This window comes from Sitodiplosis mosellana, unplaced genomic scaffold, assembly GCF_009176505.1.
Source record: "Sitodiplosis mosellana isolate CC-2019 unplaced genomic scaffold, AAFC_SMos_1.0 Smas_scaffold_14, whole genome shotgun sequence".
NCBI classification, from domain to species: domain Eukaryota; kingdom Metazoa; phylum Arthropoda; class Insecta; order Diptera; family Cecidomyiidae; genus Sitodiplosis; species Sitodiplosis mosellana.
Window position 1 is genome coordinate 179,811 of NW_022595256.1, and position 16,407 is coordinate 196,217.

The 16,407-nt window shown below is 38.0% G+C and overlaps 1 protein-coding gene across 2 annotated transcripts in view; it reads right to left on the bottom strand.

Annotated features, from left to right (window-relative positions):
• Positions 1-269: 269 nt before the first annotated feature.
• LOC129567981 (zinc finger protein ush) overlaps positions 270-16,407 on the bottom strand; it is a 48,601-nt gene continuing 32,463 nt past the window's right edge. Inside the window, exons 3-12 of one of the 2 annotated variants that reach the window (XM_055445425.1) lie at positions 5,116-5,776; positions 4,702-4,936; positions 4,382-4,530; positions 4,048-4,236; positions 3,735-3,974; positions 2,674-3,574; positions 2,396-2,598; positions 2,063-2,312; positions 1,879-1,994; positions 270-1,801 (exon numbers count right to left, since the gene is read on the bottom strand). In XM_055445425.1, the coding sequence (XP_055301400.1) occupies positions 1,345-1,801; positions 1,879-1,994; positions 2,063-2,312; positions 2,396-2,598; positions 2,674-3,574; positions 3,735-3,974; positions 4,048-4,236; positions 4,382-4,530; positions 4,702-4,936; positions 5,116-5,776 (3,401 nt within the window). In that variant the 3' untranslated portion in view covers positions 270-1,344. The remainder of the gene's footprint in view (positions 1,802-1,878; positions 1,995-2,062; positions 2,313-2,395; positions 2,599-2,673; positions 3,575-3,734; positions 3,975-4,047; positions 4,237-4,381; positions 4,531-4,701; positions 4,937-5,115; positions 5,777-16,407) is intronic. The other variant, XM_055445426.1, reaches the window with a different exon arrangement.

The following is a 16,407-nucleotide window of genomic DNA, read 5'->3' on the forward strand; positions in this document are numbered from 1 at the left end:
TGGCTCTCTTAATCAGACAGAGGGGGTAACATCGAAATACTCCCCTCCCCCTGTACACATATATCCTTCTGCAGCAATAGTGTATTCATTAGGGTGTTTTCGGCATCGTTTAATCAAAAAATGGTATGCCTCATTCGATAGATCTCAGGATTCTTAGTCGATTGATAATATTTTTGTCGCGGATGGACTTGTGATGACACTTCCCGAAGCTGAAAACAAAAACAGTTTTATTCTGAATTTCCATAGTAACCTGTGACAACCAGATTTGATTTGAAATTTGTAAGCAAAAATTTGACAAAAAAACATAAAATTGAATCTAGTTGTCACACGTTAATATAGAAATTCAGAAGAAAACATTTTTTTTCGTAGTTTCGGAAAGTGTCACCACAAGTCCATCCGCGACAAAAATATTATCAATCGACTCAGAATTCTGAGATCTATCGAATGAGACTTACCATTTTTCGATTGAACGATGCCGAAAAAACCCTAGTGTTCATAGTTTTGGAATCATTATAAATATGGCAAAAAGATTATGAATATTTCAATTTCATTGGAAAAACTTTTCAACGATCTCATGGCTTTGCTATTGGTCATGATGTTCAAAACACGCAGATTATTATTTTAAGTAGTAGAGGTTGTTGGCATAGCATTTCATTTTAGTTAGTTATTGTACCGGTTCAATTTCGTTCTCATGGCCAAAATTTTGAATTGAGATCGATGTACTAGATTAATTAGATTGGAAATTCGGGGATCTAAAACGAAAATGGAAAGCTTTGTGTATCTTGGCATACACACAATGGGATCAAGTAGGTTAGTATTCCTTAAATTGTTAATTATTATTTAAATGTGTTACGTTTCTCAGTCCGTTGCATTCGATATATCGTTTTACATGTTAATTCATTGCGTCAAGTGACTCTATTTAAATGTATCAATTCGTATTTGTTATTTAGGATCACATGTGACTATGTTTTTTTTTTCTTGAAATTGCCTTAATTCGTACATAATGTTTGATTTGTAATGCTATCGATTTGTAACGCTAACGAGCATGCGTTCGAGTGTTTGTGTGGGCCGATACATAGATCAAGCGTATTGAATACATTTCATGTTTAATAACGATTAAATTATATTTAGAATGCATAAATGGCATTCTTTGTTCCTGTAAACGTCATGTATTTGTTGAATATTTTCTTAGTATGTCATGCATATTTTTGTTAAATTTAAACTTATCCATTAATTATTCTTACTACGAAAAAGAAACAATTGTCGTTTTTTCTTAATTGTTTGTAAAGTAACGATTTTTCGGTAAACAAATTTGTATGAAAAGAAAACAGTGATGCACACCGTTTATGTAACAACTGACGCCTGATTTGGTGACGAACGAGTGCTGGCAATCACACTCGATACTGGACTCGACGTAACAACCGGTCCTATATCCAATCCACTTTCCATATTTCTGCAGTACGACTTTTTGTGAGCAATGTACGAGCTCATGTATTTGAATTTAATGTCGCAAATGCGACAGTATTTATTATCCACTTCAGATGTTGATGCATTCAATGAAATTGAACCGGGTGCTGGGACACCGCTCAACAGAGATGTTCGCACCAATGAATTTTCGGGGAGGAATCGTTGTACCGAATCTGAATCGGCAACATCAGAGTTCTTCTCGTCGTCTTCGTTGTCCGAGATATCGACATTCTCAATTTTTATGTTATTCGCGACAGCATCATTTGTTTCTTGTATAACACTTGGTGGCCGTTCCAATGATTTCGATTCTGGTGGCTCCGATTTTACAATCACTCTGTAAATGGATTTGAAAAATCTAAATTGATCTTTTCATTCTACATCTTGTTCATCTTGATATGAAAGGTAACATACCTAGCCGAGTTTGGTCGTTCAGCTTCGGTTTCACACAATAAACTCTCGTCACCTTCTCCAATCAATGACGGTGGAACTGGTTCACCAGTTGAATGCGCGATTTTCATGTGTCGAATCTAAGAGAGGCTCATTTTACTAAAACGTTGAATATTTGAATCTATTTAGCATAAAAAATAAAACATACCAAGTTTCCTTTAAATGACGAAGAATAGCTGCACTTATCACAGTGATGTGTTTGTGCGGCGGTACTAGGAGCTGCCGACTGAGCATATTCCGGTGATGATGCTTGATTCGTCGATACAGAGGAGGACAATGTCGCCGTTTGAGCATGAGCTTCGGAATTTTCCTCGTCTAATGTGCAAGATATGTAGCTCTCTTCGTTGAAATCGTTTGTCTTTTTATCGAAATGCATCCGGATGTGTGTACGCATTCCACTGGAAAATAATTAAAAATTATATTATTAATTAAATTAGAACTTAATCGGAACTAGGTCGGTGAAATTTGAATCAATGCTCACCGGAGTGTATTGCCTTTATATCCGCAAATGCTGCACCTGAACGCCTTAGCGCCAGCGTGTGTTTCTAGGTGTTTACGAGATTCGGTTGCGTTTGCACTGACCACATCACAAATTGGGCATTTGTAGATATTTTGATTCGTAGCGCAAGGCTGGGCTGCATCGTGTATGGTTTTGCATTTGGCGCACTTGTCCCTCACCACCTGCTGCAAATGGAAGCGTAAAAATCATTCTATCCATTTATCCAACATTATGAAATTCGACAAAACATTACAACTTACCGCTGGAGCTTCCATCCGTTTTGGACAGTAGTACATTTGATGCGCTTGCAAATTATCGAGTGATGTGAATTTGATGCCACAAGCCGCACAAATCAGTTGTTGATAGGCACCGTGTACAGCCGATGCATTGGTTGAATTGGCTGGAGCTAGTGGCGAAGTAGGCGGGCTCGGTTTTGTTTTTCCGTCCGAATTTTCCTCAATATTTCTCGACGAGCAGTAATGCTTTTTGTGAGCCAAATAGTTTTCGTATTTACAAAATACGATATTGCATTCTTTGCATTTCGACACTCCTTGTTTTACGAATATCTGTGGTTGGACCAACGGCAAAGTAGCCGATGCACTGATTATCGGTTTCTTTGTAACATTGGCCACAGCTGAGATGGGAGACGTTGTTTTTGCTATCGGCAACGGAACGTTATTAGCATTTGCCGCAATATTCAACGCCAATTCGAAATTTTGACTATCAAGTAAATGCTGGGCTGATGAATTTAGTACCGCAGCCACGGAATTTGGTTCTGCCAAACGTGCGGTTAGTTCGTTTACCAAAAGTGGTCGAAGAATAGTTGATGCTGCCTGCGAATTTGGTTGATTCAAGTGAAGACTAGACGCAAGAGAGCTTGGTGATAGCGTTAGAATACCGCGCGGACTGCTCGAGCTTCGTTTTGGTGAGGGTGTTAATGGTGGTGAGCCTGGTAATGATGGTGCACAAACGATTTGTTCCGGTGACGCTGAGTTGCTACTGTTCAGCAACAGATTCTCCTTTCCATCATTCAGGGCGTCCATGTTTATTCGCTGTAAGTCACCCGATATGGAAGATGAGATTGATGCTGAACGCTCTCTATACGAACGGTCAATAGATAACCGCCGCACTGATAAGTCTAATGGCGTTGTATTTCCCTCTCTGGTGATAAATGAAATCAGGTTTAGATTAAATGCATAAAAATAACGACTTACATATATGTACAATGAACGTTCAGAACTTCGAATCGTCCAGAGAACTCAAGTGAATTTCAGATGAAAAATAAAATGATGGGACGAGTTCTTCAATCATTTGTGCCTACCGATTATGTGTTTCTCTTCGTTTAGAATTTTTCGTTGTGTCCAGATGATTCGGACTAACTTCGGAATCGCTTGGTTGAGACGATGTTTTGGCGACGGGCGTTTGTGCTCGTGTCGACGATGGTTTAGTTGCTCTTTCGCTTATGCTCGGCATCGAAATGGCCTGGGCAATTGGTTGCAAAGATCCATTTTGTAGGACGTAGCAATTCAAATCGGGATTCACTACTCCAGCCGATACACTCCTAGATGGATAAGAAAATAAATTAAACAATTGAACGAAGCAATCATTTAATCGTCGTTATGTTGGAAACTTACAAAGGTCCTGGCAATACGTTTGCACCACGGATTAACGAGTACGGTATTATGATAATGGGCGTGGTGGGTAGTGCCAAAAATGGTTGCGTGGGTCCAATCGATTCTGGAAATTTGCTATTTTCCTCCGTACTTTTCGGTTGAACGGTTTTTTGGGCGACTGTTTTTGCGGCAGAAGTGGGTGGACCAGAACTGAACACGATAAAAAAAAATATCAGAAAAAAATGCGATAAAAAACGGCATAAACTATTAATCGATTATGAATAAACATATATGCTGATGCTGATAAGTCAAAAGGCTTAGATTAGAGTAGCAAAATGGTTCAACTCGGACTTACTCATCATGTCGGCTGTGTCGACCGCGGCAGTAAAATTCTTTGTGGGCGCGAAATGTTTTTGTATTTGAAAATCGAATGTCACAATCGGTACAGTATCGGTCCACTTGATGCAACTGGATTGGCTGTTGCTGCTGTAGAGGTTGTTGAATCTGAATACCATTTAAAAAACGAGAGAAAGACGATAAAAGCAAATCTATAAATGTTTTTTTCCTTCCACATAAGCTATGTGATGTCGATATATGTGATTAAAAGTTATGCAAAATGAATGTGAAAAAAACAACATGCAAAAAAAGGAATTGTCAATAAAAAATAGTTTTTACTTGACTAGAACAATCGTCACCATTGGATGTGACCGAACTGTTTGTTGGTGATGTTTGATGCATTCGCATGTGACGATTTAATGAAACTTTCTTATCAGCGCTGTACGAGCATTGATTACATCCATATTGTTTGGTGGTACGAACGGTTGTTTTTGTTGCTGATGATTCTGTGCTGCTGCCGTCGTCGACTAATATCACTTTCAGTGGATTATTCGAGTCTTCGGTATCTTTTTTGCTGTAACGCATGGGAGAGAAGAATATAAATATGAAAATGAAAAAAAACAGCGATTCGATTATTCGAACGAGTAGAATTGTCCAAATTGATTTTCCATTTTGAAGCTTCCACTGGATTTATCAACGTGAGTCAATCAGACATACACACACATACACAAACAATGCTTGCGTACTATTTACCTGTGAGTACAGTAGAATGTTTGGTGAGCCTCGAGTGTTGACATGGATGAAAATTTGATGCCACAAGGTGCACAAATAAATGCGGGCACCCTGGGAATGATATCGTTTGGGTTAACATTCGATTGTTGCAAATTAACAACAAATTTATTTCCTGACGACCGGAACGTGGAATCATGCCGTTTTCGAATCTTTTCAGGCGGTGGTCCATTATCATCGTGCACGAGTATGGGTGACGATGCTGAATCATCTCGCATTTCATCATCACAATTTGATTCGGTTTCGTAATTTTCAACCGCGCTGGCTCGTATACTTTGTATATCTTTTGCTTCTGGTTGCAATGCCGGATCCGATGCAAGTGTAATGTTCAATCGCAATTTTGGTAGCTCGCTATTGGTATGCAATTGATTCAGCTGCTCCGCAGCAGCAGCGGCCTTCTTCTCACATTTTATATCGATCGGTAAGGTTGGCGATGCAATGGGTGTAGTCGATGTGACAGGAGTGCTGCTGTGCGAACTCGTTTCTAATGATAATGGCGATGCATCATTCGCAGGCGTATCTTTTTTATCACTTTCGCTAATTGATTGTGACCGCGCTAATGTGTTATCGTCGCTGGCCACTGTACTCTGTTCGTCGTCTATTTCGGTTGAAATGCTCTCTGGATCTGTAATGGTAGCAAAAAGAAGAGAAAAAAGAAAATATAGAGACACAGTCCATTTTACATTATTCACTGTTTTCCACACCATCGTCGTTACGCTACACTATAGATTATTATTTGAAACGTTTATGGAAGCCGTAAAACTTTGTGTCGTAATAAAAATGTGTACGAGAGTGCAATTTAACCATCTTTAAAGGAAAATGCAACGTAATAACACATCAACTAGATCAGATTTGAGCGCTATCAGACACTCTGTAAAAATTTCAGGAACTGCTTGAGTGTTTTAAATCACCCACTCCCCTATTAATACACTCAAGTTCCATTTCAGACAAAAAGAATCAATCTAAAATTTTCAAACGATTGTTTTGAATAACGCAAAATTGCTGTCTTTTCAAAATCCTTTAATTTTTGTATCGATTCCATTTGATTGAACACTTTATTCGCTCAAATTTACAGTTTTATTTGGAAATGCATAAAAAATCATTCTATTTTATGTGAACGATTCTCTCGAGCACTAGTGTCGTCAGCTCAGTGAATGTGCTGGAGACTCAACCATCTTTTGTTGTCGCCGAGTAGATTATGTTCGAACGAAATTGCTCCATCGATGAGTTTGCACACAAGAGTGGAAATGGGTGAGAAAACGCAATGTTTACGAGAATGCAATAGATTATGTCATGATTTTAATTCGCCTCATATCGAAAATTTACATAAAACATAGAACGAGCTGAAGCTCCAATTTATAAACATATTTTGCATTCATCCGCCGATATCGAGAGCTCAAAATCTTTAAATTATTTTCTGGCTCGCATAAATTTCAAAGATTATTTTTCTATCGCTTTCTCCATACCGCACATACACATACACACACACACACACTCTCTCTCTCTCTCTCTCTCTCTCTCTCTCTCGCTCTATTGCACTAGCAATCGTTGGCATTTGCCACCCCTTGTGCCAATCGAGACGATAGAAAAAGGCCATCCATAAAGAGAAAACCCGAAGAGAGAGATCAGCCAGCAAGTTGCAATCCAGAATGAAAATGTAATTTTTACACGAACAACAAAACCGATACACATTTTAAATCTATTGGCATGTCATGGAGCTTGCCGTATGCAAATTGTTGATACAGAGAGCGAGAATGTGTGCATGGCGAACAGAAACGAAAGGAAACGAAACGGCGAGAAAAAATATTGATGGAATGAGATGAACGAGACGTATATGTCCTAAGTCTATGGTAAAATACCAGAACTTTTTGCATATCGGATTTTAAATAATTTCTTCTTTTATGGAAGCGGGCGAGAGCTGGAGAAAAAGAGGTTATGAGGGACAAGCAGATGGAATGCGACGATGAATGCATGAAAGTATGTTGTGAAATTGAATGTATACTCGGAGAAAATTTAGTTCCATTCTGAATCGGGTTCGTTTTTGCTCTCTCTCTCTCTCGCTCTCGCTCCTTCTCGTTCAACTCACAAAGTCGAGACGATATAAATTGAAGGGGAGGAAATTAGGATGGTTTGGTGTGTACACAATTTATAAGCACTTACACAACATCACAAAGAACTGGAACGGAGATCAATTTTAGATTTTCGCTTAGAATTTATCGTTTCCGGTTGTCATTTTTTTCTCTCTCACTCGCTCTCTCTCCGTCTCACTTAAGCACATGCACCCAGAGCAAGAGTAAAATTTTCTGTGCACTCTCAGTTCACATTTGAATTTAAACAAGCTAATGGTATTTTTCAATATTCGTCGTATTTGCATACGCCTTCATTATTAGAATTTGATGCATATGCAATGTGCATTGTGCACTCCACTATTTAAGATAACAAATATTGATTTGTTTCCATCGAAAGTGGTATGCGATTTTCCTTTTTTTTCGTTTTTTCTTATCGTGTTCAGTGAAGCCATCCTGTGTGCCCGTTAACTCAAATGACATAACCAAAAAGCCAATCAGAGGAAATCAGTAAGCTTAACCGCGTCGAAGAAACGCTAATCCATTGAAATGAATGTCTTAATTAAGCCTATAAACGGCAGTGTGTCGTTGCTAATTTATGTTCCTAGAATCGAACGAAGAGAAGAAAAAAACCACCAGACAAACTGATCGAAATAACACGAATGGCGTGTACTTCATTGGACACGATTCCTTTCACATTTACATTCTGGTTGATGCAATATGATGTCACCGATCTCTGAACTTTATGCATCACTCCGTGTTGTGCTGGTGTCTCAATGTGTGAGATTGAGCAACTGAAATATGCAGAATATTCAAATTTATTTTTCCAAGTGAGTTGCGATTCGTTGAGGAGTTTTTTTTTTCAAAGGCCAAACTATTGGCCATGCAAACAAAAGTCACTCGTAGCCAATTTCAATGCAATCGAAACGGTGCTGTCTTCACGCAAAATGTGTCATCGGAAGAGAGAAACCTCTATGGTTTTTCGAATATGTGCTTTAAATGAATTTGTGGTACGAAGGAATAGCGTTTGTCACTTTTGTGATCAATCGACAGCATTGCAAAGCATGAAGCCTATCGCGTTTATCGCGTGTACCAAGTTAGTTTTTTTTTCTCTGCTCATTTGTGAGGCATTGAGAAACAAGTACAATGTTAACATGATCGGAATGTTTTTTTTTCCATTCGTTCGTTCGTTCGTCTTGCTTGTTCGTTTATGTATTTCTGTAACTTGATAAGATCTCTAATAGCACAGTTTAGCAGTGGAAAATGAGAAGACACGACTTGTGTCAATTTACTTGAAAGCATTAAATCGATTGCAGCCAAGTAAAAATTCGTTTTCCATGGAAAAAAAAATAGGTATAAGCACACGATTACATCGATACTTGTAATTGGATTGGCTGTGGCAATAATGACCAGTTTTTTTGAATATTATATTCTTCATGTTTTATTCCGACGATCGATTTCTTCTGAAATGCTTAGAAGAAAAAAAACTCTTCTAGTAGATTCATTATCTATCAAATATTATTTACGAAGCGCATATTCTCATGCCGACCCCGAAAAAACGAACGAGCGCGCGCGTCCAAGAACAGAACAAAGCGGAAGCAGAAAAAAATCTGTAAAATGCAAATTGTTCGATCGATACAAATTGAACACAATTGACATTATTTGTTTTATATTTTTTCTCTTGCTTCATATAATTTGCATGCGTGTTTGCGTGCGCTTCTTCTTGGTGGTGCCTTTTAACATTCACATTCTCGCTGCACTTCACTTGACATTTTTTGCCGCACACAATTCGCCGCAGATTCGATTGCAAGATTATTTTACAGTTTGTAGAAGAAAGCAATGAGCGCTGAAAGCGCATCATGGTGTCTTGAGTGTTTATTTGCTGGTTGGATGGCCGCGCTGGTTTTGTATCGTATCGCATACGCTATCGAATCAATGCTAATTGTCGGTGCGTCAAAAAGAACTTTTTTTTGATGATGATTCACACAAAACAAAGCGTAAAAACCAGAAGACGAAAGAAACACAACAGCCAAAAAGGCTGCAAAGCCGCTGCTCTTTTCCATTCTTGTGCGATGCATACAATGGATTAAATTGACATTTCAATAGATGCAAACTGACTGCCTTTTACGCATTTCACACAACAGCACCGAAACTGTGATAACTTCGAACTCTTCGAACACATCCAGCCCAATTGACCGTTTCGCACACTTTGTTTACACATCAGTAGCCGTGCTGTAGTTCAGATTGTCGCATTTTGTGTATTTCTTCTCGAATAATAACGATTGAACGAGTGACAAAGTACAATGTTGAATCAATGTGAAATTCAACGAAACGATACAAAATCGGCACCGATCGGGTCTGCTTAAAAGAACGTGTGTTCATGCATGTATCGGGTTTTTGCAAAACAGATTTTCAAATGCGACTGATTTAAGTATTCCGATCATGTGAATGCGCTTACTCGGATGACAACGCATACATATTGCATTAAAGTGCAAAAGAATGATCAAACGGATTAATACACTATGATTTTTATCATTGAATCGATCAATTAATGTTTAACACACAATTTTATGCAGTGTCCTTTTTCGCAGTCCGCTGTGATTATGCATTTGCGCCAACCCAGTGAGCAATTCTGACTATAAATATATGCATAAACCATAGGCATATAATGTGTATACAAGTATGCCTTATACAGGCCTCACTAACATTGTATTATTATACAGAATTGTGCCTATTTCAGGCATATGGTCCACTTTAGTAATTTTATAATGTGATTGGTCCATTGACTATACATATCTCAGGTCTATTACAGACATACAAATAATGGGCCTGGTCAGGCCTGCGCTGCCATATAAACTACATAGAAAGTGCGTTACAAAATCACCATCCTAACAGGCCTAAATCAAGACATTTTTGCTCATTGGGAATAAAAAAAACTTTTCAATTACTACGTCCAAATGCAGTGCCATTTGAAATGGTTTGGCTGAATATGTTCGATCCTAATGCCATTTGGTCGTATTTGTTTCAATTTTCGTTCGAAGGTTGCGGGCGGGCGGACGGACGGTGGCGGCGGCATTCGTTTAATCAACATCGCAAATATTCGTGCATATCTTTTTAGCTGTGTGCAGCTTTCGACTCAATTCGATTATCTAACATCCCTTCATTTCCATATTTTCTCGCTCGAACGCCGGATATGCTATCAGCTTGCTTGCACACGTATATACACGCATATCGCAAATGCAGACACAAACCTGCAAAATCGTCTGGAGTGGATGTCAAATTCGACTCGTGTTCGCTTAAAGCAGCGCTCATCGCTCGCAGCTCACACAGCTCAAACTCTCACCGCCACCGCTCACACAGTAGATTCAACAATAACAATATTTTTTTTATAGTGATCCCCTATTTAAATATGAACCACTCGCTTATCGCTTGCATACGTATATATTTGTTGGTGTGCAATCTCTTTCTCTCGCTGCTCTCGGTGTGTTATCCATCTCTCGATTTGCACGCCACGTATTCGCTCCAGGAGACAGAAAGAGACAGCGCGAGAGTGAGAGAGAGAGAGAGAAATGGAAAAAAATCGCGCACAACTTGATTCCGTTGACACTGTTGTTTTTCCTAGTGAGCGCACAGGAATGGCAACACCAGCAAATGTTCGTTATCAGTTTTCCTCTTTGCCAGAATGATAATAGCAAAGATAACACGCCATTTATTCTTTATTTTCTGTTTTCTGTTATCCAGTTTTGAGGAACGAGAGGCACCAGTGCCAAGCGATGCCAAAGCCAAAACCAAACCAAAACTGTGTGAGTGTGTGCGATGTGGCTCACGCATTGGACGAGATAACATTATCGCTGTGTGGCAGATGCGCTGTACGCTCACTTTTTTTTCCTCTGTTCCCATCGTACACGGGCAACTCCTAATTGCAAGCATTAATGAAAACGGAATTTCACTGAGTTCAGCAAAAAGAACAAACAAGGAGGCGCGCAATCACAAATGATAAACGATGACTTTTGTTTGAATAATTCGTCGCATAAAATTGTTAGCAATTAGTCTTCGGCGGTTTTTTTTTATCGGATCTCTCAAGTGAAAAATTTATTCGTGAAAATAAAAATTGTATGTAAATCAAATACACAGTTTGTGTGAAAAATTATCTGTGCGGTACGCGTTTTGAATACGATTTAGCAATTGCGTTTTGAGCAATGAAAAGACACTCTCACTATTCGAATATGGGTACGAATTAGTTTTTTTTTTTCAAATCAGAATTTAAATTTAATGTCTAATTGACGGAGACAAAGGATAGATTGTTTGCTTTTATCAGAAAGTGTTCAGTAATGTCATTATGTAAATCCATTTCCGCACTAGCACTCTTGAACATAGCTACACAACGATTTGAAGGTATTCTCTCGGGCCAGAGCCTCGATAAAAGTATATCAGGCCGGCAAAGAAAAAAACCCACTTCCGAAATATTTTTTATATGTGTGTGTTCATTATCAAAATGTCATTTTAATGACTGAATTAATGCAAATGAAATTGTGGGCCATAGTTGTGAAATGGAACTACTCATTATCGCTTCTATCTCTTGGTGCCACACTCGAACATATAGTTCCCAATAATTTAGCATGCTTGTCGCTCGCTCGCGCGCATTCAACGAGAAATGAAAAAAAAACAAACACACGGCCAAATCGAACGAGTGTAAATGCAAAACGAGACCCCCTTCTCGTTCGCTTGCTAGCTCAGCTCACTGATTGTCTCTGTTGCACCACCATTTTCGTTTGAATTTTGATATCGAAGCGACTTTTTAAAAATATATTTTCATTGTTCCAGCAGATTTTTTTTCTTTTATTTGCAACGGGTAAAACTGTAAAGTCAAAACGTGGCGATAATATATGCGCGTAGCTCCTTATCTAGTCTACGTTTGGATAAACGACATTTTTTCTGCTGGTGCGTCGCACTGTGTATAAATATATTTATCGCTCGACATATACCGAACAAAATCAACTGAATTGTGTACAGTGGCACACGAAAAAAAAACACCGAGAATCGCACACACATAGAGAGAGTGAGACGCACACGAAACAAAAAAAAAAACGGTCGAAGTTTATTTATTCTGGAAATGTGTTTGCCTATCTGCAATTCACAGAAGCATTCAAAATCGACTAGTGCATTGTTTTCTCTATTTTTTTAGCCCCGATATGAGAGTAAGCTTAAATAATTTTTCAAAAGTCAACTTCAAATCCAGGACTAGAAAAATCGTTTGAAATGAAAAAAAAAAAACTGAGCGCTTCGATTTAAAATATAAATAAAATCCAACGTGTGTGGCAGTAGTAGTGATGGTAGATTTGTTCACCGTGCACAATTCGCGCAAGCGATCCGGCTGATCCAAAAAATCTAATGCGCGCCAAACTAAATTGAGCAACCGGTGAAGACAATTCACAAAAAGCGGAACCAAAACCGCCGCGCTTTATCACCATTTATGTTGTATACGTAAAATTGCATGCAGCCAAGCTTGAATTGAACAATATACTGGTTTGTTGATAAGAACACCAACCGAGTGCTTCTTTGCTCGTTCACGCATTTTCGCTAATCTCCGTTCGAATGTGATAACATAATGCATATGTTTCATATCGAAAACACTGCAATGCATTTGCCACAAACGGTTTTTTTTTGTCGTTCACTGTGTTCGGCTTTTAAAAGCGTTTTGCCCATTGCACCGTTCTATGCTGGAAGCTTTATGAATATGTATTTTTTTTCTGTTTGGCAACACAAACAAAAAAATCGCCCTTTTTGATAATAATTGGAGCAAATGGAAATCTATCTTGTAAATTTAATTTGTCATGAGCCCATTTAAATGGGGGAAAAAAGTAAAACTATTTGTTTGTCGTTCACATTGTTATCAAATACAAATTTGCATGTGTGCAATTGATATCCGATATGAAGTGCGTGATATTTTTGTGATTTTTGTGTTTGTTGTTCAATTGCGCCGTTAAATTATATCGTCTTTCATTAGTCACTCGAATATACAGCTAATTCATAGAATTCTAGATGAGCCACCATTATTGCTGCAAACACGATTTTCCTGTACAATTTTTTTCTGTTCACCGCTTTATCTGTTTCGTTGATAAAAACAAAACAAGCCACACCGAAAAAAAAAACTAAATTCAGTACGCCAAATGCGTTTCATTCTTTCGTTGGTAGCAACAACACAATTTCACATTACTTTTGCTGTGGTCACGTACTTTTTTGTTTGGATTTTTCTTCGGTTCAGCAAATATACAGACGATAACATTCAAATTAATACGTACAATTTGTTAAATGCCTTTTTTCCGAACCCAAACTGAGTTGTGTAGTAGTCTGATTGAACGATGGAATTTGAAGGTTTTTTTTCGCCGGTTGAATATAAATCAAGGGGGAAGGCTGTTTTTGTGCGGTGTGCGCGTGTGAGTGTGGCTTACAATGAATAAAAATACTAACATTTATCGTTGAAGACAAGAATTAAACAGCATTAAAGGCTTAGCATTCACACTGTAACTCTATCGCTAGCACAATTGTGCCCTTCAAAGGAAATCATTGAATCGATAGAAAAAGGGCGCATTTTTTGTATTGAAATATTGCAAAATGGAACAAGTGGAACCCATTGAGAATAAAAAATCTCACCAAAGATAAAAAAGCGTGTTAAAGAATGCGATTAATTGCATTTAAATAGGTGGCCAATGAATTGACAAAAACGAATGAAAGAAAATATCGAAGTGCATTGTATGAATAGGCATTAAAGGGCTTCAATGAGACATTTGAAATGTATTTTAAGGAAGATTTGTTATGTGCATCAATTAGCAAGTCAACGACGAGATACATGCACTGTGAAACTGGAGAAAAATGTGTATTTAAATGAATTGGCTGTGTGATTAAGAGCCCTGGATTTATAGATCTGAGTCGAGTGTGAAACGTTTGAAAATAAGATCGATGCTTGGTGGGGTCGACCATGTATCCTTTTTTCCCAAATGGGCGCCTCTTCATTCGTTTATCATACATAAATGAATGGTTTGGAGCGAAAATGTAATACAGAAAAGTTGAGCGGAAAAATGTCGATGATGAGTGAACGGAAATGGGATAGCTATATAGTAAACTGTATAGTAAACTATAGTGAACTATATAGCTATCCCTTTTCATTTGACACTTTTCCGCTCAACTTTTCTGTATTACATTTTCGCTCTAAACCATTCAAATAATTACACATTTATGGTAATGCCAGAGAGTAGAGCCAAAATCGTATTGATATGCAAGAAATAAATTGAGCAACCAATAAATTCTTTTGCAAGCACACGAAATGTATGTGTCCATAATTCCTCTGTAGAAAAAAATTCGAGCTAGAATCGTTACATAACAGCAAAAAATACACATTTCAAACGGCTTTTATTGGTCAAATGGTGGTACAGCCATCGTTGAAAAATCAGTCAGCAAAGTCATTGTGCGATTATCATTTCTTATAGACGACAGCCGTTATGCATGAATGGCCCGGAACCGACTCAATGGTTCGGCTCTGTTTGATAATAAAATGGAGATGTGGTTGAAAATAATACTTTATCAATTTTTCAAAAAAAAAACACACACAGAAAGTCTTCCAATCATAAAACTCTCCAGTAAATCGGTTTTTATACTTTATCCGAAAATTTTCTTATCAGCAAACAACAAAAAGAATTACCGCATACTCATACTGCTGCAAGTCGCTTTATCTTTCGTCTTTTTCATGTCTCCTGCACATATTCAATGGCAAATGGAACAACTGTTCTCTGGAGCAGTATGAGAAGGTGTTTTGATGAATATAAATAAGTTCTTATCAGAATCAGGCAGCACACAACACACGCTTGGCATCAATGCCAAACGGAAAGGGTGAGTTTTTCTCAGCTCACCATTCACAACAACACAACCACAAGTACCAAATAATATTAAACAATACGAGAATTAGGTGAAATTGCAAGACTTGCGTTTTATTTAAGCAGAAAGTTGGTGACCATTTTATGATATTGTACTGTATTTGCTTGTGGTTTGGTTACTTGACACAAAATTTTTTTGGGTTTGTCAACGCAAAATTCACCATCGAATCAATAGAGAGTAGTTTCGTTTGGCCCCCAGGAAAAATGATGAAAAACAACTTTTTGTTGGCATCGATGATGGTGAGAATTAATTATTGCCGCACGCAGAGGCGGCCGATATAAGATTTTATACTTTGAGCTATACACTCAATCGTTATATAGATAAATCGTAACTGTCGATTGGCCGATACGATGAGATTAAGGAAATGTGCAAACAAATCACTTTCGATCTTATTCAAAAGCACTGATAGAAAGCGTCTTTCCCTGTCAATGTGAAATTATGAAGAAGTTTTGCCAAACAACCATTTCGATATTACGTACACAGGCAACATCTCTCTCTCTCTCTCTCTCTCGTTCCGAATCGACGATTAATCGACATCAATTTCAGTTATCGATAGGGCAGGCGGCTATATTCTGATTTTCAAAGCATCATTTTATGCAAAAATATATGTTTGCATTGATTTCTGTTTACGAAGCGGGAATACAAAATATCATCATACTCTCTATCCCAGCCCCGCACTCAAATAAGCATCGTGCTAGCGCATTTTAAATAAAATAAATTCCCAGAATATTTCGACACGTTGATGTAAAAAAAAAGAGTCGAATGGGATTGCCATCAACGACGAAACAATCAAGACAAGAATAATAGCAATGGGAAAAGAGATCCCCAAGAATCTATATTGAAAACTTGGACAAATCTTTTCGGATACAAAAACCCATTCATATGTATATAAATATGTACGTATGTGGCCATACATTTTACATAAATTTTGTAAACAAAGTAATAAATCTATCTCTTCATTGAGTGCCGGAGATTCGGCAACCAACCAACCAACCAACTTTTTAACATCAAACACAAACACACATAAACACACACACACAGTTGCACACTCTACTCTCATCAAATCACATCATCGTTATGATTCATAGCCAACGCTCAATGCCTTGGTTTCGCTCACTATTCCATGGATTCAATCCAAGCAAGCAAGCAAGCACAAACGCACACAATTCGCTTTACTTGACACCGGCTTCACATCTTATTATTGTATATCATTTTAGTTTCTTATCAGTGTCGGCCAGCCGCGTTCAAATACATACTT